The sequence below is a fragment of the Serpula lacrymans genome, assembly GCF_000218685.1.
Source record: "Serpula lacrymans var. lacrymans S7.9 unplaced genomic scaffold SERLAscaffold_1, whole genome shotgun sequence".
NCBI classification, from domain to species: domain Eukaryota; kingdom Fungi; phylum Basidiomycota; class Agaricomycetes; order Boletales; family Serpulaceae; genus Serpula; species Serpula lacrymans.
In genome coordinates this window covers 2,479,786-2,502,619 of record NW_006763290.1, presented here as the reverse complement: position 1 = coordinate 2,502,619, position 22,834 = coordinate 2,479,786, and the positions used below count along the sequence as shown (strand labels likewise).

Sequence of the window (22,834 nt, the reverse complement as noted above, 5' to 3'; positions counted from 1 at the left end):
CCCTAGTCCTTGGCTACTAGCTGTAATATCTTCTGTATTGCTATGTGGCTAATCGCCCTGAAATACAAGGGATGTCCCATGGGACAGTCCCACTAATGTCACATGTAACAGGTGTCAGGGGTCCACATATCTAGAGGATTGTGAAATGGAAACTGTTTATATTAGGCTTTACTATTTGGTCACCCATTTCAGATGCTGTCATGTCACGACTTAGTGCAGATAGTAATACAACAGAACTGGGAATTATATTAAACCCAAATGGCAAAAATAAAATTCAAAAATAAATAAGCTAACTATGCCTACAAATTTGCTACTAACATTGATGTAGTTGGGATACTGAGCCAGATGGTTAGCTGACTAAATAGAACATCATAAAACCCATTGCCCTTTCAGGTTCTGGTTTACCCCATAGCGTACTATAATAAGCTGAGTTCCAGCCAAGGGCTTAACCTGGGATAACTCCCATAAATGGTAACTCACATATATTTAGAACCCCCCTCCCCCCCCCTTCTCCTCTGCCAGCCCAGAGGCACCACTGGCTAATCTATTGCTAGCAAGCTATGGCTTGAAACAAACAAGCCGTGGCACCAATTAATGGTGCCAATTTAGGACCTAGAATGGACAAGATAGGCTAGAAGTTTATCAATATTAATCCTATGGGTCTTAGAATTTTGCTTTTTTGTTTTGTATTAATTGACCAAAGATTGAAAAATAATTGTGAAGAGGACTTGAGGCCAGCTTACATAGTGATCCCTTGTTTTCAGATCCTGAGCATTGAGAAATTAGGGGATATATGCCCAACATTGCCATATTTCTGCCTTATGGCCTCACAGCCTCATGTAACTTTTGTTCATACCAGTTCATAAATGTTTTTTGTCCTCTGTGTATTCCATCATACTGTTATTTCTTATTACTGTTTTTGACTGTTGTATTAGGTGAAATCTGGCATCCTAGGCATGCCCCAAAGGGAAATAATATTATATGAGGCCCAAATCAAATGTAATACCCTGAAATTTTTAAGATGACCAATCCTTGGCAAGCCTGCTCTGTATTTTGTAGACAGGTGAGTATTGTTTTGTGATGGGTGGGATGTCCCATGTCTGGCATTACAACTCTTCAAGCCTTGGAGAAAATTTGAGATAAATGAGTGGTATGATGTAAGGCTCATAAGACTTCAAGTGGAAATAAGTAGCAATGAGACCTTTTGATATCAGCCTGCCCACTGCCAAACCTTTTTGTAGAATTGCAGGAAGTATGGGATAAGGTGGGTGAGCAAGTCATATTCTGGCACACACAGGAAAGATAAAAACTTTGCTCATGTAGTGGGCTGGGACATCCCGTTAAGCACACCTGGGATGTCCCATGTAATAAGCTGGGGCATCCCATTAAGCACCTGGGACGTTGTCATGCACCAAAGTTAATTGGTAGCATGGACAGGTGTCAATAACGAAGCAAATATTCAAAAAGACTCGCCTTTGCGCCACACAGGCACAGTGCTACGTGAAATAGCAATCCAGTCACGCTCACCTTTGCTTTTCCATTCGGTACTTTCCGCATTTTGGCATTTTGGCAAATTTTTGCGTCGCCACTGGCTACACATTGCACTGCGCCCTCATTTTTGTCGTTTCCTTCACTTCCCTTCCTTTGCCTAGCCCCACCATGGGCCCCTTCCTTTCCTTTTTATTCTCACCTGACAGTCGTTTCTGGATCCCCATTCTAATCCACCTTTTTGTCACCTCCACCCTCCTCCTCCTTATCTTATTTGCACCCCCACCATTTCTGATGTCACCACTTCCTATCCGCTTCCGTTGCCAATCCGTCGACTACCACGTGCCACTGCTGATATCAGCAAAGCCCCGGTGGCCGGTTCAAATAGGGCAACAGGTCCATCTTTATGACATTGATCTACCATTATATACTATCAAAACATTGGTTGCTCGTCTTGCCTGGTTGGAGCGTGGGTGGGTAGTTTTTGAGCTGGAGAAGGTTCATCCCCTTGCGTCGCCCATGTTTATTGCTGTCCCATTCACTTGGGTACACTTATCTTTTGTCCATCGTCTTTGCTACAGCTACACCTACCACATGCTGCCTGGGACTCACTTGTTCCAAATTGGGACTACTCCTCTCCCTCCCTCGTTTGACCAGGTGGTCCAACACAACCAGTCCATTAGTGAGGCCATGGAACTGTCGGATTTGGACTAGGTGGTGGACAGGTGGCTCCAGTTTCTTTTTTTCAGCAGAACATTCATTTACAGTGCAATTATTTTTGATTTTTGAATCATTTTTATGGACACATATTTTTTAGAATGCCTGACTGACAATAAAGGACCTGTGTTGATACTGATAGTGTTTTGCCTTGCCCTTTTTTTACCTGTATCTTCCCATGACACCATGATTTTCCTGCTCTCTTTTTGCTATTGGACTTTACTTTATGGCTGTACAATCCTGTGACATTACTCACAGCATTCATTGTTCTATCCCTTTCTTTTCCTTTTTTTGACAATTTTATCCTGTACTACCTACGCAGGATTTGTCAGCGTACATTCCTTCCTTCATGTTTCTTCTCATTCTTTTTGCACAGCTATACTGTGCATAGCATAGCCTACTTTTCTTTTACTATATAAACCCCTGTATTTGACCTTGTAAAGAACAATCTTCTCTAATTTCAAGTTCACTACTCTGCTGCTTGTGATCCAGTGTGGTCACAACACTTCCCACTGCTACCACTGTCAACTGCTGTCATTGTCACTTCCCACTTTTGAAGTCATTGTCATCCCTTTCAATTAGAGTCCTTCTGAGCACTACAGTTTGTGCGTCAGGAGCCTGCTATCACTGGGAACCTCATCATATTGTTGTTCTCAAACCTACCTTGTGCTACGATTAGCAAGGTAGTGCTCGTCTATACTTGCCACAAAGCCCCTATCTCTCTATATTCCAACTATCCCTCCTCCTCAAAACCCACACCCATACATCTCTGGGTTTTACTTTGAAGGACCATTATATGTACCACCCTACAAACAACCAGACCACTCCACTATTCTAGGAGGCAAAGCCCATAAACAAGTTCCATAGAATCTGGGAGGATTGTGTGTTAGTTTGTTTTTGTGTGTGGTTTTTCTAACAACAGTTCTCATCATCGACACCGGAAATTGACTGGAAGACAGTGATTAAACATCCCAATAAAGAATTATTGAAGAGTCCATTCAAAAGGATTATTGGCCACCTCCTGGATATAAAACTCATATGCCTTTCCCTTCAGGAATATAGATAGCATGTATACCCGGTTGGCATGAGGGACCTGTCCTTCAGTAACATAGGCTGTGGCTGCAGTGACAAAGCAATGAAATTCTCGCAAGTGCAGTTTTCTGTCATATGGAGGTGGCTCAGTTGGCTTTAATATCTGCCTTCTCATTCTTTTGCGCTGGGCATGTTTGGTTCTTGTTCCTTTCTTATGGCCCAATGATGAAGTTCTGGAGTCTTCATCAGAAGATGATTCACTCAAGTCTCCATGAGAGCTTGAGTCAGATTCACTCAAAGAGCTCCCCAACTCTGAGGGTTTGTTTCCTTTTAGTTTTATGTGCCCCAGCAATCTGCGTAGATAGCTAGCCGCGGGTATCTGATTGCTGGGATTCAATTTATGCGGTGTACAAAGAGTCTGCTGTCCTTTTGTTGGTTTTACCATTTGTTCAACAAGTCTAGCTACTGGGTTTTCTCTATCAAGGACTGAGGCATCTGGCTGCGCTGATTTATTTTTCTTTAGTTCTTTTGCCAGTTTGGCTTTGAGTTTAGGAAGTTCTTCCTTAGCTTTTTCAACTTCGAACTTATGGGTATTTCACAGATTAATGTTTCATTTCTCCCCAGTGCTAGCTTTCTGCGACTGGGGTTCCTTGGAGGAGGGATATTTGGTTTGTCCCTTTCCGCTTACTTTCTCCTGGGCCCAATACTGAGCTTCTTTCCAGGTATAAAAGGCCTTTTTCTGTTTGTCTATGTCCATATTAGACTCATTCAAAAGGTTTCCCCAATTACTTGGGTCAGGGCCCTTCCCTTTAGGCTTAGACGGTCCTTTATGCCTATTGGACCCTTCCTCAGGGTCATTCAAGGTATGTTCTTATTCACGTTGTTTCAGAATCTTAACTAATTGCTCACTTGTGAGCATTAATTCAGCTTGCCAGACCAGTCTCTCCTGGTCATTACTTAGAACCAATTGTTGCCCGCATCCGAGCATCATTCTTTGGGGTGCATCCATATGTGGTGGTATACTTCTATTATTTTCTATGCTAGCGGGACTGATAGGAGTCTCGTAGATAATTGGAACCTCCTTGGTATCCTCGCCTGGACAACCTGAGGGACTTCTCATTGTGGTGCTTGAGTAATTTACAAGTGTACCAGCAATGGACAAGGGCCAAGGGACTCCGGGTCCCTGGAGATTATCTAGCTGAGAGGGGGAACTGTTAATATGGCAAGGTAGAGATGACTAGAGATGACTCAGTACTGGCTTTAGGCCAGGCGACAACCATTGGGCGGCTGCACTGACATAGATTGTACATGCCTTTGTAGTGAGTGCTTATTGTCATTTTCTTGTTCCTTGATTGATGGTAGTTGTCCGGGTATTTGGGTGATCATTCCAAGGCCAGATGACATGTATGAAGAGTAGTTGTAGGCTGAGTTGTGAAAAAAGATGTAACGGTCACGGAGAACATCACACAAGAAGATAAAGGTTTGAGAGAGCTCTTGAGCGGACTGGAATGTCACAGTGGTAAGTCTACTATTAATTCTGGGAACACTACCGTCTAACTACAAACAGGAAAGTTTTATATACGGATTCAGAGCTAAGCTGGTAGAGTACAAGTAAAGACCGATACAAGCTAAGGAGTGTAGAAATTGGTGACGGCTAAGTGAGATATAAACAAGAGTATGCCTAGTTTGCAAATAGCTGAGTGGCTGAGTCCTTGGTGTGATGGGTCACGTCTGTTACACATGCCCAGTCGGAAACGACAAAATATATACTGAATCACATCAAATTTCGTTGGATATTTGATGTGATTAGACACAAGCCCTAACTTTACCGTTTTAATTAGATTTTTTTTGAATGTTAAAGGTTCATATCTAACCACAAGCAGTAGTACAGAAATCATTCAATTTAGTTAGATGGCTCTTTATAATCTGCTTCACAAATATACAGAATATTTGAATCACAGCAAATCAAATTGAATTAAAACAAATGGTAGCAAATATGAACAATATGTAGCAATGAAAGCAAATGAGAGGGGGGGACACAACATATACATATAAGCTATCCGGCTCCCTGCAAAAATTGCCCTCATCAATCCACCAAAATGGCCCTTTTGGCACTGCTATTTCACTTTGAAAGCCTTAGCTGGAAGTTTCTAGGTAGATAGTTAGACACAATGCCTCAAAAATAATTGTGTACGCACATTGCAGCCTCAGAGGTGACCTTCTGTTTGAAGTATCAGTTAAAAAGAGGCCATAAACAAAAGCCTACCTCATTAAATGCGCTTCAAAAGGAAGGGCTATTGATTTGGCCTCGAGTCTTTGACTTTCCTGTGGCCACTTGTAGTAGCACAAACAATATGTTAGCGGTAATGAAAGGACATCTGAAAAATATTTACTTACCTTGGTGTTCACTTTAAGTTAGCCGTGTTGCTCCTCACAGATTTGCACTATCCATCCAAATCCCTTGTTAAGTGAGTACAGACCTGTCCAATACATGGGAAATACCAAAGTTAGTAAAGATTGTGGTCGAGATGGTGGTACAGAACAAAGGAAGGATGGAATCAAAAATGGTGGAAAATGTGACCAAATATATGGGCACGTGATTATGCAAGCAGTGAATGTTGGAATAGTCAAGGTCAAAGCCTGTTAGCCTTGTTAGATAACATACATCACGAGTTGACATTAGTACAAAGGGCTGGTAGCTCAGTTGGTTAGAGCACCACCATATATAGGCAGAGGTCCTGGGCTTAATCCCCGGCTGGTCTACTTTGTTTTTATGCACTCCCTGTGGTCAGGTGGCTATGTGAGGTCACATGAATCCAGTAGTGCATGCATGATTGCATTGCACAGTGGTGCATGTGTGCATGAATGTGCGGCACTGTAGTACATTGCTTTGTGTACAAATGCACAAGATCACACCCAATTTCAACACTCTGTTGATTCAAGTTGCATCCTAAAACCGTGAGAAATTTTTATGATTAGATTAGATTCAATGTAAATGGTCTGATTCCACAGGATTCTATCTAATTTGGCATATATTTTGTCATTTCCAATTGGGTTTCAGGCTTGAGCCATATTGAGCTATACTGAGAAATGAGGTCCAACCCGTGGCTCTGCTACTGTGGTGCGATGTTTTTGCTATATGAAAATAATAATAATAATCACTGTTAAGTGATCAAAATGTTAAGTCAGTGGAGTCGTGTTGCCTGTAAAGTATATTAAGTCTTTGAATCCTACAATGCATGTTTGGCTTGCTGTTCTGTCATTGAATGTTCTTATAAGCATGCCCTAAACTTGTGCACAGTATACTGAATTCAAGCAGATGATTTACAACATCAACACATATTGTAATATAAGAAATCTGTGGTATTATTTTGATAAATTGATGAGAAATAAAAAAAGAGACTCCAGAAATGGTAAAGGATAATAATATGATCTGATAACAAAACACTCTAGTAAAAAATGTAAGAATTTGGGAACGATTTACTTGCCAGTCACGGATAAAGCCAGTCAGAATTTTAGGATACACTACATTGACAGTGCGTCTGCCATCTCAACCATGCAAAAATAGCACTTTAATTCTCTCTCCTGAAGTGCAGTGAGACAATGCAACATAAAATTGCCCATGTGAAAACACTGGAACATGTAAATCCAGCCCAACCTGTGTCACTGATTGACCTTGAGATTTGTTAATGGTCATGGCAAAGGCAACACGGGCAGGGAAATGACAAAGTGATAGTTAATGTAAGGCATGGAATAAAAGCTATCTTTCCTGCATGTTTTCCTCCCAAAGCACGGCACTTCAATACTCTTCTCTTCATCTCTATCAAAATCATGCGTGTTCCATTACAGAGTCCATTTAGGGGATCAACATTGCGGAGGAGCATAAGTGGACATCTAACTTTAACTTGGAGGTGCACTTCAGGAAGGCCAGATACTTGCAAGGAGTTCAAGAATGACATAGGATAATGTTCATACCCCTTTCCAACCACTTTATCAATTGACAGAGCTACAAACTCTTCTCCAGGGAATTTTGTGAGGATTGCTGAATTAAGGTCACTAACAGCATCATTTTTTGCGGAGAGGATGATGCGGTGGAGGAAATGATGGTCATCTTGGTCTCCATTTGAAATTCTAGGATAGGTAGTGTCGCCTAATAAGTCTATGGTGTTTTCTGGCATAAGCATGTTGGTGGGGAGCTCAATAGTTCTATCTCCTGCAATTCCACAACCACCACCAACATCCAGGAGCCAGCTAGCAAAGGCTTCACTTTCTGGAGTACAGTCCAGGTGCATGTTCTGTGTGAGATAGCAGACATGGATATTTGTCCACAGTTGTGACTTTCTAAGAGAGGCAGAAATAATATGTTGCCTTGACCTTCTTGGAACAACAAGTGTTGTTTGGCGGGAGTCCCCTTCAAAGACCATTGTAATACCTCTAAATGGAAGCTGATTATCCAAAATATCCCGCAATGTATGATCCAATGCTTCAATTCCATGATGGTGTTGCATCAGTGCTTCAAGAGCTTTGTTTGGTTGAGTTATGTGACATTGTGCCACAGGCGTGAGTTTTGTGTTAGTTTTGGTGATTCTGCACCTTTGTGCTACCTATGTACTTTCATTCCTTTCTCTATCTATTCTTCTATCATTCATTATTGATTGTGTTCTCTATTATTTCGCCTTTGTGGCTGCTTTGTTTACCTTTGTTTACAAAACTTCGGACAGTACTGCAGAGTCCAATGCTTCCTATTCTCTAGTTACTCACATTGGACTCTAGATACTGTATACCTGTCATACTCTCTAATAATATAGTTACTCACATTGGACTCTAGTTTCAGTCCCTGATTGCTCTCAGCAAGTGGCTAGACACTTCCTTCAAGCTTTGTTCTTAATATTTTGGTATCCACTATATCATAGTAAAAACAATTAAGTGTGAGAATTTTCAATATGGCCACAATTTTCACTACAATTGTTGAATGTTCTTATAAGCATGAGAGTTTTTCAGTGTGGCTATGATTTTCACTGCATTCACTACTACTATACTGCTGCTCCTGTTGCTGCTCCTGTGTTGCCACAAAAACCATGTGAGCAAAACTAAGTGAAATAATTGATGCAATATGGCTTGCAGGCAGTATTTGGGACCACTGTCCCCTTCATTTTAGATAACCGGTTGTGTGCTTTGGGAGGCCAGGCAAGATGACCGCTGGAGTCAGTATTATTTCACAAAGTCCTACCAGTAGCATCAATATTTTGTGACTTTCCAGTATTTCAAAGGGGCCGGTGTACTTTGGGAGGGCTGGATTCTCTGTTAATAAGTACACTAGAGTTTTTTCTGTCAGAATGTCCTCCACTTGTTTTTGCCTATTGGTGTGATGAGCTTAGATGATCCAACTTTCAATAATTGCATCATGCAATACATGGTGTTACAATAGACACACCAGCACCTACTTTTACGCTTTACTTTTACTTTTTATTTTTCAAGTTATATAACTGCTTCACATGATTGATCTTGTGACACATCACCTGATCAATGTCTAGACCCACTTTGTTGACTCATATACAAGCCCTATTAACCAACACTGTCTTGAGGTGATCTCTCTGTTAATATTGGTGTAGTATTAAAAGGGGAACAAAGGTGTAACCCTGTAGCGGCACTAGAAAGCATTAGCACTCTCCTGGATCACATTTTGGACATAATTTGGACCCTATTTGGACCAAACCTTGTGCTTTTGGACCCTTTCCATATCCCCAATCTACTGCCTCAGCATTGTATCTGCTCGCCTTCTACTGTTGTTTATTGTTTTTTCCACAGTTTCTTTGCCTATAGTTGTCTCCCACATTATTTATCTTTACTCTATTGTCTTATACAGCATCCATCATGTCTGACTCTAATCCCAAGTTCAATTCCTTATCTGGCACTAATTACTCTCAGTGGAATGGTGAAATGCAAATTTGCTTGATGACCAAGGGACTGTGGAGGCTTGTCTCTGGTGCTGAATAGCGCCCTGTGACTGACTTTGAAGCACAAGAAATATGAGAGTTGAGAGCTGAAAAGGCTGCTGGTGCATTATAATTTAATGTCACCAAAGAGCAGTGTATCTATTTTGATGGCATTATTCATGATCCTGTCAAGATCTGGGAAAAACCAGCCGCTGTGCACATTATTAAAAAGCCTGGGACAAGATTCAATGCCTATGACAACTTCTTCTCCATCAGAGGAGGATGAATCCATGCAGTTTTAAGACCAGAATTGACGAACACAGCATCTGATTCAAAATCTCCATCCTACTGGCTTCACATTAGCTAAATTGGACAATGGGCTGACATGCATAGCCATAATTAGGGTGCTTGCTGATCAGTATGTCCACTTCACTTTGTTTTTACTGCTTCTGTGCACTTTAGATAAAACCCAGCTTAGGAATGCTTTCCATGCTGAAGAGATCAATTGTTGTCATTGTGCTAAAATTGATTTTGTCTTGCATTTTTTGCCTATCACTGTCAATAGTGCCTGCACTCATCCTAACTGCTATCATTGCAATCAATCCACCACCTTTACTCGTGTTTAATGTGATTTCTGTGGTTTACTTAGTTATACCCAGGATAAATGCCATAAATATATTGCTAGTTGCAAAAAGGCGGTAGAGGGTGTTCAGAATTGCTTCAAGCACAAAAATAAAGCTCAGGCAGGCTCCAGATATGCTTAGTATAACTTTTAGCAGCCAAAATCTTTACCCAACAATGCCAATTCCTCTACTATTGTTACAATAGGCACCCCAGTACCTATTTTACATTTTACATTTTACATTTTCTGTACTTTTACTTTTCATTTTCTAAGTGATGTGACTAATCACGAGACTATTGATTTTACAGTGACTCCAAAAACCCTTTCCATGTCGACTCTGGGTGTCATTCATGAAGCATACCATCAAACAGCTTGAGTATTACATTTAGCTTTGGTGTAATTATAAATAATACATACTCTTGGCTATAAAATTGTCCCATAGGTCATGTGATTTGGTTCACATGCTATGGAGATATGGTTGATTCAAAACAGAAACACCATGGAAAGTGTTACAATAACATATTTTTGGACCTTTTATTTTTCATACTCCTCTTTAACCTTTTACTATAGTTTTCACACTCCGAGCCATGCGGCACTTTCCCTTTGTTCAAACTCCACTTTCTCGTGCTGCACTGCCTTTTTTTCTATTTTAGATACAAGTCTCTCACGCAGTGGAGCTGGTCACACGGGCTGTGCCCTCTGACATCATCAGCCACTGCCTTCATCAACTATATAGTACATATGTATCCTCACAACTAACTTGTTGAAGCTTAAAGGGTAACCACTCCCTCATCATCATCTCTATAGTTGGTTCTAGTTGTGCGCCAGAGTAACTAACTCTTGGTTGTTACAGAAAGGGTTTTTTCACTTTTGAACTGATGACTAGAACCTTAGTTAAAACATTGAATATTTGCCATTATATGTTAGTACAAACAAAGATATATATACAAATCGTATGTCTGAGCTTAAAATAGTTCACACACTTCTGATTCTTAACCACCATCATGGTCAAATCCCTCCCTTTTACTCAAAAAAGCTCTGTCCTTTCATTATTTGATGCTGGCTACTCTGGTGAAGCCATTGCCAAGCAGACTGGTGTTAGCCCATCTACTATATCCAAACTTCACTCCAAAGAGTGCTTTACCCTGCCTAAAGCTATTAGAGGTCGTCCTTCCAAGCTTTCACCTACTAATATCTGACATGCCCAACATCTTATTATCTCTGACAAAGCTGAAAATCTGTTAAAGTGACCAAAGCCCTTATCAGCATCATCAAGCAGCCCCTCTCATCCAATACTGTTTGTCTTCATTTGAAGAAATCTAGTATGAAGGATGTGGTAAAGTCCAAACACCCCCTTCTCTCTACTAGGCATCACAAAGCTCATTTGGATTTTTGCCTATGCTCACAAGGATTGGACTCTGGAGGACTGGAAAAGAGTAATATGATATGTTGAGACTAAAATCAATCCCATAGGGTCAGATGGACACAAATGGGCATGGAAATAAGCAGATAAGGGGCATAGTAATAGGCCAGTAGATGGAACCCTCAAGTTTGGAGGAGGTTCCTTAATGATGTGGGGCTGTATGATTTGGAAAGTAGTTAGATTTTTGGATTTTCTACCAAGATTCATAGTAGAATGGATGGGGACATTTACCCTCAGATTTTGAAGGATGAGCTCCAGCAAGCCCTAGAGTATTATAGTCTCAATCCTTCTAAAAGTATCTTTTAATAGGATAATGACCCCAAGCACACCTGCAGTAAGGTCAAGGACTGGCTAGAGGAACAAGCATTCAACACTATGGTTTGGCCTGCACAATCCCCTGACCTAAATCCTATTGAACATCTCAAGAGGAAGCTTTCAGGGTATGAAAACCTCTTCAATGTGATTCATGAATTGTTGGAAAGGACTTAAGTGGAGTAGAAAAAGATACCAGTTGAGGAGTGCCAGAAATTGGTTGAAAGTATGCCTAGAAGGATTCAGGCAGTGTTTAGGGCAAAGGGAGGCTATAAAAAGTACTGATAATATCTAAATACCCTTTTCAATTCAAAAGTGAAAAACCCATTCCATAGTGTTGCTGTTTTAAATCAACCATATCTCCATAGCATGTGAACCAAATCACATAACCTATGGGGCAATTTAATAGCCAAGAGTATGTATTATTGTATTATCTATAACTCCACCAAAGCTAAATGTAATACTCTAGCTGTTTGATGGTATGCTTCATGAATGACACCCAGAGTCGACATGGAAAGGGTTTTTGGAGTCACTGTACTTTACTTTTCAGACTTTTCATAGTCACAACGCCAATCATGTTATGCATCACCTGACCAGTGTCTAGACTCACCATGTGGCTGGTCACATGCTGGATATTGGACTTTAAACTTTATTTACCAACTGTATAATACCTCATGTATTGTAGTACATATACTAGAGCAATGTATGGGAAAGGACTCAACAAGTCCTCTCCTACTCTATAGTGACAAAGCTGCCCCATCAAGTCCAGCAATCCCCCCCAACCTGCCTGTTGGATATAGCCTTGTTCAAGATCCTGCCACAGGCTCATGATCTTGGCGCGAGTCCATGATTGTGATGGTGTTTTGTCTTCATTGTCCGGCTCCACACTAATCATGTCCTCTTCACTAGCCATTGACCCTCAGACCTCAACCTCAGCAACAATCTCTCTATCATCAAGTGCAAACTCTTCATCAATCAACCTCTCTGCAGCTGGATTGACGAATTCATTGACTGTCAGAGGCTTGCCAAAGATGCGGTTTCAAGATTTGAGTTCCCCAATTGCATTTTCTAGCTGATCTTTAATATTACTGAGCTGCAGCAGCAGTTTTGGAAGTGCAGGTATTTGTATCTTGAGGCCTGTTTGACTGGCAGCTGCATTTGCAAGACTTTGAACTGCGGCAATCACAGCTTCTGTGTCACCTTCAGCATCCATAACATTGTTCAATGCTGGCCTCCAGTCTCTATCTGTATATCGCCCAGATAAGGCCTGTTTGATGCAAACTTTAGCAATTGGTAATGTCATAGAGTCACTGACTGCAAATTCTCGCATAACACCCCACGCAATAGGATTTGCGTGTGCTTGTACATTATTGTATGGGATAGTTGTTGGAATGGAGGGATTTCTGTGCAAAGAAAAGTTAAAACTTGAAAACGAGAGCAATTAAAATCAGATCTTGACATACGGTTGAATTTGACTGTAATCCCAGCAGTGATGGATAGTAGTCGATGTAACTGCTTCCCAAGCAGCCTTTGCCATCAAAATACCTGCAAGTAAATTGATTGAATAAATGTCCCTCTCGCCAGCTTCATCAAGGTCAAGTTCTTTTGTGCAGTAAGTCTTCCTATATCCAGCCTTGAAGCAGCGGATGATGCCTGCATCACATGGCTGCACAAACAAAGTCATATTTGCTTTGAAAACCTCCATCAAAATGCTTCATCCATCTGTATACTGCAATTAGCACTCTCATGACACTAAATGTGGGCATGTCTTACTCTTCAAACAGTGCAGTAGTCATCCAGGCCTTCTTATTATTCCGGTAATAAATCCCAAGCTGCTCTGGTGATTGCTTTTTAAAGCAGTATGGCCTTCTTGACTTCCCAATGTAAATGGGCTCAAACTTCTCGCTCCCATCTGCATTGCATGCAATTACTTGACCCATTTATAGTAACTACATGGTCATTGTAGGAGGCTGAAAACATGTTCCTTGAGGGTTTTTGAAGCTGTTGATAGCATTTTGCGATGAATTTTGTATAGCGTATTTTCAATCTAGAGTGAGGAAAATAAAATGGAATGAAACAGTAACATATGTAGTAGCAAATGTAAGAACCTGAAATGTGAATATGCCTTCATCAAAATAATGTACTGTATGGTGCCTGCCTCTTAGATGTGCCAAAATGTATGAGAAAAAGGTCTATAACTGAAAAAAGAAAAATATACTGTAGCATTCCCTGCAGAACTTGAGAAACTGATTGGAACTGACATCCATTTAATTTTCACAATATGCAGTCAGTGGGTTGTGATGTGACTTACCAATGAAAAGTCCTCAACAAATATTTTTGTACTGGCATTGTAATTCTCTTGTATGTAAATGTAGCTGTTATATATATGTACACTACCTTCCCTTCTCCTCATTATTTCATTGCTTCATTGTGCCCGGTACTACTGAATCAACAGCAGCATGAATCCTGGAGGCTACAGCAGCAGCAGTGGTTTTTCTTGATGGTAATATTATATTGGTTATTTCAATATTATTGAAGACACTGATAGCAACCATGTGCAAGCCAGCCAGCCTGTCAGTCTGGTATAAGGAAATTATTGAAACAGTAGATATGGGCCACATAAACAACTTACCTTTTTATTTCTAGTAGTACACTAGGGTAGTTATTAGTATAGTAACCTTGCTGAAAATATATGTCACTTACAGTTGATAAGATTTTGAAATTGCCAGGATGACAAAAAAAAACCATTGTAGGTAAGCCTGAAATATCTAATTCCAGCAACCAAACCACTGCTAATCAAGAAAGTAGCATTTACACAGGTGGTGGCTGCACAAATAGCCATGCAAGCCATGTCAACAGCAAAATACTGAAGTTTGCAGCTCATTTGATCTGTTGCAAACATTGTAATATTGTTGCAAGTGACTTTTGGTGTGGATGGCAGATGGTCGATCATGGTGATCATTGCAACAGTATTTTTGGCATTTACTTCCATTGTTATTTTCCTTTGTTTTTTCTTTTATTTTGGACTTTGACTTTTAAAAGTCATGTGACTGATCACATAACACATCACCTGACTGGTGTCTAGACTTGATACATGACAGGTGACATGCTATGACATCAGACACTTTACTTATTAGTATACATACCCTTGCAATTCTTGGAAACTCCTCAGTGAGTCCTCCCGTTGAATACCATCAATCAACTAGCTCCTACTTTTGAGTCTACCAACCCACTTTTACCATCACTACTTCTTTTGAGTGCCTTGCTGTGTGCACCAAAGTATAACAATTTTGGGGCATTGTCACACTAGGACTCGCTCTCATCACTCTCATGCACACTATGCAAACCCAGACCACAGGGTTAAGTGGAATTACCATTTACATGTGGACCTCAGTGTTAAAAGTTGTTCTTGAAGAAAATCTTTTTGACTATACATCCACTTCAGTCACCCCCCAGTCCCTGGCTACTAGCTGTAATATCTTTTATATTGCTATATAGCTAATAGCCCTGAAATCCAAGTGATATCCCATATTTGGGACAATCCCAGTGACAAAAGCCCAAATACAAATACACTGGGACATCCCAGTAATATCACATATAACAGGTGTTAGGGGTCCATATGTATATAATTGTGAAATAGAAACCACTTATATCATAGCTGCTTATGTTTTCACCTCATTCAGATATTGTTATGCACAGCATGTAATGGTGTATAGATATTAATGTAACACAATCAGAATTCTTTGATTACAGCCAAAAGGGGGCAGTAAAATTCAAAAATAGATGGGCCAAATCAGACCACATACAGTGACTCTAAAACCGTTGCAATATTTGGCCTAAACACGGTGTGCAAAGTGCACCACCAACAGGCATGGGAATTTTGCTCAGCTCCAATGGGGTTGACAAAAGTACTTGGTCTTGGCTACAAAACAGTTCTTGGGTCATGTGATTTGGCCCAGTGGTGTGAATATATGTCCATTTCAAAACAGTAATACCATTGCAACAGTTTTTTCACTTTTGAGTTGGAAGCAGAGATCACAGTAATATCATAGAATATTTGCTTTTTTTTGGTCCTAAAAATCAAAAATACAGATATAAACATTGTATGTGAGTTTAAAAAAGTTCACATGCTTCTTTATTCTCAATCAAAATCCCTCTCAGCAAGACAATGACCCCGAGCATACCTGCAAAAAGGTCAAGGAGTGGCTAGATGAGGAGGAGTTTAGAACTATGGTGTGGCCTGCACAGTCTCCTGACCTTAATTCTATTGAACATGGGTGGGGTTGTCTCAAGAGGAAGCTTGCAGAGTATAAACACCCTCCTAATGGGATGGAGGAGTTGTGGAAGAGGATTCAAGTGGAGTGGGAGAAGTTAGCAGTTGCAGAGTGTCACAACTTAATTGAAAGCATGCCTATGAGGATTCAGGCAGTGCTCAAGGCAAAAAGAGGCTATACCAAGTACTGATATTCCCTAGATATCTCCCTTGATACCTAAAGTGAAATAACTGTTGCAATGATATTACTGTTTTGAAATGGACATATCTTCACAGTCACTGGGCCAAATCACATGACCCAGGAACCATTTTGTAGCCAAGACCAAGTACGTCTGTCGACACCACCAGAGCTGAGCGAGATTCCCACACTTGTTGGCGGTGCACTTCATGCACCACATTTAGCTCAAACATTGCAACGGTTTTTGGAGTCACTATACAATGAAATTCAAAAACTGTAAAGCTTTCTTTTGAAAGTTAGGGGTGTCTCAATGTTGACATTATTGATTCACTCTGGGTTATCACACACTTCCTCAATTCACACAGTACCAAATTTAACCTTGGTTATATTCAATGGTATGTAAAAGAGTTTGTGATTCAATTGCCTTAATTGTACGGTATGATTATCAAATCTAATCTATGCCTTACAGCAGGGCACCATACTAGGAAAGTGTATTAAAACCCTTGTATCAACAATTGCCCACCTCAGAGTTTCACCCACAACATCTGAGGTGAGGATCTTATCCCTTCTTTGTTTTTAGTGATGTACTTACTTTGTACGTAGCATTTGGTTTATATTAGGTACACAAATACATTTTCAAAGCTTTGCCCATAAAGTCTGAGTATTTGGTTTATATTAAATCTCTTTGAAATAGTCGTTGGAATTGTCAAGGTCAAAGCCTGGGCCTTGTTAGACAACATTGTGCAATTGAGTGTTGGTATCCAAGGGCTGGTAGGTTGGTTAGAGCACCACCATATATAGGCAGAGGTCCTAGGTTCAATCCCCGGCTGGTCCAATTTGCTTTTCTGTACTCTCTGAGTCCACTGCGGATTATTAAAATAGTAGCCTGTATCCTGTTTGGGTCCATGTTGGCAATGTTGTGTTGTGCAAGTTAGATAGTCTGATGAAGAATCTGATTTGGATGTGGTGGCGGTTAGTACAGTTTTGATGGGTTGTTGATTTTGGCAGGTACAGCTTCTTGTTGCAAGCAACATGGGTACAGATGGAAGGCGGGACAGTTTGGTGGATTTAGATTGTGATTAGCAATTCCAAAAAAAAAGGTGTAAGGCCATCATGAGGTGTAGAAACATTGAGTTATGCGGAGAGCGGCAGAATTGGAATCAGGATGTAATAGGAATTGGGAGAAAGGGAGAAATGGCTAGTCTACTAAACAGAGCAGCGAACAACAGGATTATATAGTAGTTAGTAAATGATTCCAATATACGGCACAATGATGCAATGTGGTGATGTCATTGTGAAAAACTAGTTAGCTTACACAAAGAGCTGTCAAGGGTGCGGTGCGTTGACTCAAAACATTTGGGAACACCAAAAGTTTCCTCACCGTTAAATACTTCAAGAAAATGGTATAATCTCTTGGAAGAGTGCGGGATATAAATTCCTTCTGTTTTGCCCGGTACACAACTTGACCTAAAGCATGTCAAAGTGACATCATGCGTAATGACGTAAATAAATGAATGAGCTTGTAAAATCAACGGCGCTCATGGGAACAGAGCGAGCGGTGCAAGGGAAGGGAAGGGAGGTATCATGGAAGTGTAGACGAGGTAATTCTAAATCGCAATCCAGAAACGGAGTCTGTCACATTACGACACACCTCCGCCCAGGTGTCCTTTCAGGTCTAGCTGCTGCTATCCCGCTAACATCAGCCTGTCGAGTTTGCCTGAGAGCTCGAACGAGATTTGTAAATAGGCGCTCCACATTGTAGGCTGTTCTGGCAGACGTTTCCATAAATTCACACCCAAAGGTTCGGGCAAGTGCAACACCCTCTTCCCGTGAAACCTCTCGCTCATAAGTCTTATCGCATTTGTTTCCAACCAACATGAATATTGGCTTCTGTCGCTTGACACGTAACATCGATTGACGGAAAACTTCAAGACGTTCAAACGTTGATCGAGATGCAATGGAGTAAACCAATATGAACCCTTGGCCCTCACTTGTAGATCTAGGATCAGTGTGCGACCTAATCGAAAGCAAATATACTTACCGTACCCATTGATCACGTAGAGTCGCATATTCCTCTTCGGAGTGTCCATGTGTCAGAGCTGGAAAAGTGATCATAGAATTGATCACCCACCTTGGCCTGCGGTATCGATGACCTCCACAAAGCACATGCGATTGTCCACTATCAGCTGCTTTCGATAGGCATCCTCGATTGTCGGGTCGTAAGTCTAACAAGACATTAGTAACATTCAGGGGTAACAGGCAAATAAGATTTACCTCTGGGAAGAATAAATAACACCAGTGAGTTGTATAGTGGCAAAAAGAAGATTTAATTTGACTTACCAACAAAGCAGTTTAGGGTGAACTTGACAAAAGGAATTCTGTCAGTTAACGAATATGCTGCCTTAAGACCACACACGACTGACTTGTACAGCTAAAGCAGTTTTGCCTACACCACCATCTCCAAGGACTGCTACTCTCCAACTGTCCATGACTAGGCATCACCTATCAGAAAGGGCGAACAGCGACAAATTAAAGGTATATATATATACCTTAGTGGTGTTCAAGATGAGAACTGCGTGCATTTAGCATAAGTGACTGCACGATATCGTGAATTTGGATTCATGCTCACCCACGCAGTGAAATAAAAACAATGTTGGAGTCTGCAGCGGTCTGATTTGTACGTTGACACGAGAAACGTATGAACAATGTTAGACCGAAAATAAGTCGTGTAGATTCGTGGATAGGTCGTAAAAGAGTTCAGAAGAGGGCGTCGAAGCTTAAAAGCAGACAAGATTGTAACGGCAGATTGAAAGGAACAGAATTGTCGTACTGCGTATAGTTACAGTGAAATGATATCGGCGGTGGCCGGCGTGACCGGCAGATGTGGCGGTCAGAGTGTTTTCCCAGATTCTGCCACACTTGAAAACCGTTGCTTTACCTACACCGCCAATTGGGGGAATCATGGCAGCCAGATCCAAAATGGTAATTATGTGACAAATATTCTCACTACACTCTTGCTATGGTTTTCTTGTCATATCATCATACCTAAAACAAAGGGACGGTGGTCCCAAAAGTTGTGTGGGCCACCTTGTGTCAGTTATTTTGCTTAGGTTCACTCACATGGTCTTTGTAACAATGCAAGAGCAGCAGTAGTACAGTACATGCCAGAAGGGAAATTTTTGTTGTAAGCAAATCACAAAACACAAAAACCTGGTCTCAGCTAAAGCCACTGTGGGGTGGAACACTAAGGGCTTGTACAGGATCAGGTTTTTTTTCTTTTTTCTTCTTTTTTTGAGATTTTTCTCCCTGGCCAAAGCCTTGCCATTCTAGCAAAGACACGATTGTAAAGTTCTGTGACCCATCAATAAGATAGTACTCAGGCTAGGGACCCCCATGTCATCAGCTATCAGCTGTACCACCTATATGGAACCCCAGCCACCAATCCCTGCCACTCATACAGAGGGAGATGATACTTCGATTCAGAGGGGCAAGATGGTTTGAACATTGTAGCTAATGACCAGCTAATGCCCACCCAACAGCGGATGTACTTGGCCCATTTACAGATGTCAAAGCTAGCTTCTATCATCATTGAATCAATTGCACACGCTACTCGGGCTATAGTGGAAGAACAAGTGCAACACCCCAAACCAAGACCATACCACAACTCGGTGACAAAACCGGATAAACCCGGTCTCTGCCAAAGCAGCCATTGTTCTCCATGGAGTCACCATTGTTCTCCTAGGAGTCATTATACTGTAGCGAGTAGCACCTCCAACTATAAGTTGTAGGGGGTTTAGTATAGAAATACCTCAGTCGTTTCTATAGCCTCTCGGGCAGCGGCTGAGTTTCACTTAGTTTTATTACTCGGTCCTGACAGGCTATGGATGGGTCAGGGAATTGATAGATGGGCATCCCGTTGTATCAGGATGGAGCTTGGGGTGCGGCAGGAAGTTTTCTTGAAGTTGTTAGATTTATTGCAGGCCAATGGATACTCAGATTCAAAGCATGTGTTGATTGAAGAACAACTTGCCATTTTTCTGTACACTTGTGTGACAGGATTGTCCATCCGCCACATCACTGAACATTTCCAACAATCCAATGACACAGTCTCTATATACTTCAAGAGAATGCTTGAAGTTTTCACTTGCCCTAATATCTACAATGTGTATGTACATCTACCAGATGCCAATGCCCCTATGCCATTTGCCATCAGCAATAACCCGAAGCTTTGACATTTTGTGGGTGCCATTGGTGCAATTGATGGCACCCACATTGTTTGCAGTCCTTCCGCCGCAGAACGTGCAGCCTCTCGCAATCGGAAGGGTTCAGTCACCCAGAACTGCTTGATGTGCTATGACTTTGATATGAAGTTCATATACGTGCTTAGCAGCTAGGAAGGGTCAGTTGCAGATGCCAGCCTGTTCCATGACGCTCAAACCCATGACCTGTACATCCCTCATCATCGCTACTATCTCGCTGATGTGGGATTTCCTTCATGTGACAATTGCTGGTCCCCTACAGAGGTGTCCGCTATCATTTGGCCAAATATGCTCGGGGAAATTGCAGGTAATGTACAGCATCTATTTACTATGTTACAGTAGACTAAAAATCATTTTTTAGACCTCAAAATCCCAAGGAATATTTTAATCTACGCCATGCATCTGCCCTAAATATTGTGGAGCGAATATTTGGTGCTTTGAAGGGCCAAATTGGGATTTTGAGGGTCACTATAGAGTACGACATGTCCATCCAAGCCAAGGTTCCACCTGCAGTCTGTATACTGCACAATTTCATCAAGACCCATGATCCCTCTGACATTGACACTCCCAATGACATCAAGCTCCTCAACCCTACTCCCGAGGTCGACAATGGTGAGCTTTCTCACACACCACCAACGGAGGCAAACCGTACTGCCGCCAATAATTGCCGTGATCAGATTGCTCGCACTATGTGGATTGATTATCAGCAGGAGCTAGGTAGAAGGGGCCTACTTTAGTTTACATGTTTTCGCATCCTTACAATGTGATTTGTTACCGAGAATGCATTCAGATTCAGTCAACAAAAACAAAATGTTAGATTCATTAAAGACACACAGTACTACAACATAACAAGATAAACGATACAACAAAAACACAGGTATGCAATATAGTACGCTAAAGTCGATTCACATCGTCTATCTTACTCCAGCTTTGACTTTACATATGCCTTGCGAAGTTTGTCGGATTCTAGGAGACTGAGGTACATGTCCATGGCTATGACATCTTGCTCAAATAAATGTAATAACTTAACAGAGCTGTTAACTCCCAGATATTTGTTGTGTTGCATCATGGGGGTGATAGCGGCACGACAATGAGCATGGGCTGGCTGCATAGACAAGCTGCCTTGTAAGGCATCAGTTGCAGTAGGGGGAGTAATAGAGGTAGTGGTGATGGGTGGCACAGTGGTAGACATGGTGGAGCGGTTTTCCACCAAAGCCGTTTGCAAAGGAGCAATAACTGGGGAGGCAGGTGGAGCAAGGCCAATGTCGAGTTTTGAGTTGAAGTCCTTGAAGATAGGGATGATTTCCCCCAACCAGTTGTTCAACCCACTGAGAGTATTGGCAGCGGTGTTGCGTGGGGCTTTGTTAGAGTGTCTGCTGCGGTTGCCTGCACTCTTGGTGCGAGATATGATGGTAGCGCCATCCTCCACGTCATCATCTGAGAGTGTGGCATCTCGTGCTGAGCGCTTGCTGCTGATGGTTGTTATAGATGAGGTGGTGGGAGCACGGATAGATGTTGGAGACTCAACACCACCAAGCCAACTTTTTACGCCGCCAAATGATTCAGGGCTGGTGGTAATGGTATTTGTTACAGAGGCACCAGTGTTAGGCTGATTGGAGCGAATATTGACGGAAGGTGGTAGTTTGGGGGCTTTGGGGGCTTTGGGGGCCTTAGCATGCTTCGGGACTTTGGGGACATGAAATACATTGGTACCCTTGGCTGGGACTCCACCCAACAAGGCATGCATGGTGGAAAAATGGGTCAAGCCCTTCTTCCAAAAGCTCTTTGCTACCAGATTTTTCTGTGTAGTGATTAGCTATCAGTTATAAAGGCAAAATGTATCATCATACCATAATGAGTTCCTTCCAGACTATTTCTCCTTTGTCAAGTATGTTAAGACCTAGCTCATCATCCCAAGGAATGCCTGACAAGTTGGTGATAGGCTTCACTAAATTGTACTTTGTATGAAGCTGTAAACCTTGAGGTTGATATTTAGCGATTGATAACAGATTGGATAATGTACCCTGCCCCACTTTGAGCTGTAGCAAGTGGCGTTCTTTGCTGGTCCCTTAGTAAAAAGAGGAACTAAATGTAACACAACCTTAGGCCAGAATGCAGTCTTGAAATTCAAACTGTCCCCACCCTCTGCGCTGTTGGTGGTGATGAACTGGATAAGAGCCAATGTCTCTGCTTCACTCTAAATGACATTGTTGCTACTGTTATCTTGGGCGCCTGTGCCATTGCCTTCTTCAATGTCCATTGCAACCTTGGTAAACACATCCTGAGCAGGCTGGAGGTCTTAATTCATCCTGGTAGAATATTGCAGTCGTTTTGGTGAAGGAACTGGGACTAGGGTTGGGCTGGAGGCCCTGTATTTTTTTGCTCTAGACATGAGGTTGATGGAAGTATGATACCTACCCATTCATAGCTCATGGGATGGATGCCTATGTGTCTCTCCGACGGCATTCTGGCAGATTGTGGCTGAAAAAAAAAAAGTTTCAGGAAAAACAGAGTTTCCGCACGAGCCCTAAGATGATCAAACAGAACAGAAAATAGACGGGAGCATGTATAACAAGGGGGAAAACTGGCAATAA

The 22,834-nt window shown here is 41.6% G+C and overlaps 6 protein-coding genes across 6 annotated transcripts; 2 read left to right on the top strand and 4 right to left on the bottom strand.

Annotated features, from left to right (window-relative positions):
• Positions 1-3,187: 3,187 nt before the first annotated feature.
• SERLADRAFT_432125 (uncharacterized protein) lies at positions 3,188-4,357 on the bottom strand (the record flags this gene model as incomplete). Its single annotated transcript, XM_007312374.1, has 3 exons — positions 3,188-3,820; positions 3,926-4,107; positions 4,147-4,357. 3 exons carry the CDS (start codon positions 4,355-4,357, stop codon positions 3,188-3,190), a joined length of 1,026 nt encoding a protein of 341 aa, XP_007312436.1.
• An 885-nt stretch (positions 4,358-5,242) lies between these two features.
• Positions 5,243-5,697, top strand: SERLADRAFT_375766 (uncharacterized protein; the record flags this gene model as incomplete). Its single annotated transcript, XM_007312373.1, has 3 exons — positions 5,243-5,387; positions 5,436-5,577; positions 5,635-5,697. The coding sequence occupies 3 exons, from the start codon at positions 5,337-5,339 to the stop codon at positions 5,649-5,651; spliced, it is 210 nt and encodes a 69-aa protein (XP_007312435.1).
• Positions 5,698-12,569: 6,872 nt separating this feature from the next.
• SERLADRAFT_404673 (uncharacterized protein) lies at positions 12,570-13,214 on the bottom strand (the record flags this gene model as incomplete). Its single annotated transcript, XM_007312372.1, has 3 exons — positions 12,570-12,797; positions 12,846-12,933; positions 12,994-13,214. The coding sequence occupies 3 exons, from the start codon at positions 13,212-13,214 to the stop codon at positions 12,570-12,572; spliced, it is 537 nt and encodes a 178-aa protein (XP_007312434.1).
• A 4,168-nt stretch (positions 13,215-17,382) lies between these two features.
• SERLADRAFT_454853 (uncharacterized protein) lies at positions 17,383-18,873 on the bottom strand (the record flags this gene model as incomplete). The annotated part of the gene is made up of 8 exons (XM_007312371.1): positions 17,383-17,971; positions 18,023-18,056; positions 18,113-18,208; positions 18,322-18,343; positions 18,405-18,472; positions 18,531-18,553; positions 18,611-18,757; positions 18,812-18,873. 5 exons carry the CDS (start codon positions 18,468-18,470, stop codon positions 17,617-17,619), a joined length of 573 nt encoding a protein of 190 aa, XP_007312433.1.
• A 1,849-nt stretch (positions 18,874-20,722) lies between these two features.
• SERLADRAFT_432122 (uncharacterized protein) lies at positions 20,723-20,961 on the top strand (the record flags this gene model as incomplete). Its single annotated transcript, XM_007312370.1, has 2 exons — positions 20,723-20,888; positions 20,948-20,961. 2 exons carry the CDS (start codon positions 20,723-20,725, stop codon positions 20,959-20,961), a joined length of 180 nt encoding a protein of 59 aa, XP_007312432.1.
• Positions 20,962-21,305: 344 nt separating this feature from the next.
• SERLADRAFT_404671 (uncharacterized protein) lies at positions 21,306-22,500 on the bottom strand (the record flags this gene model as incomplete). The annotated part of the gene is made up of 5 exons (XM_007312369.1): positions 21,306-21,362; positions 21,421-22,041; positions 22,091-22,210; positions 22,264-22,407; positions 22,447-22,500. The coding sequence occupies 5 exons, from the start codon at positions 22,498-22,500 to the stop codon at positions 21,306-21,308; spliced, it is 996 nt and encodes a 331-aa protein (XP_007312431.1).
• Between the last annotated feature and the right edge of the window lie 334 nt (positions 22,501-22,834).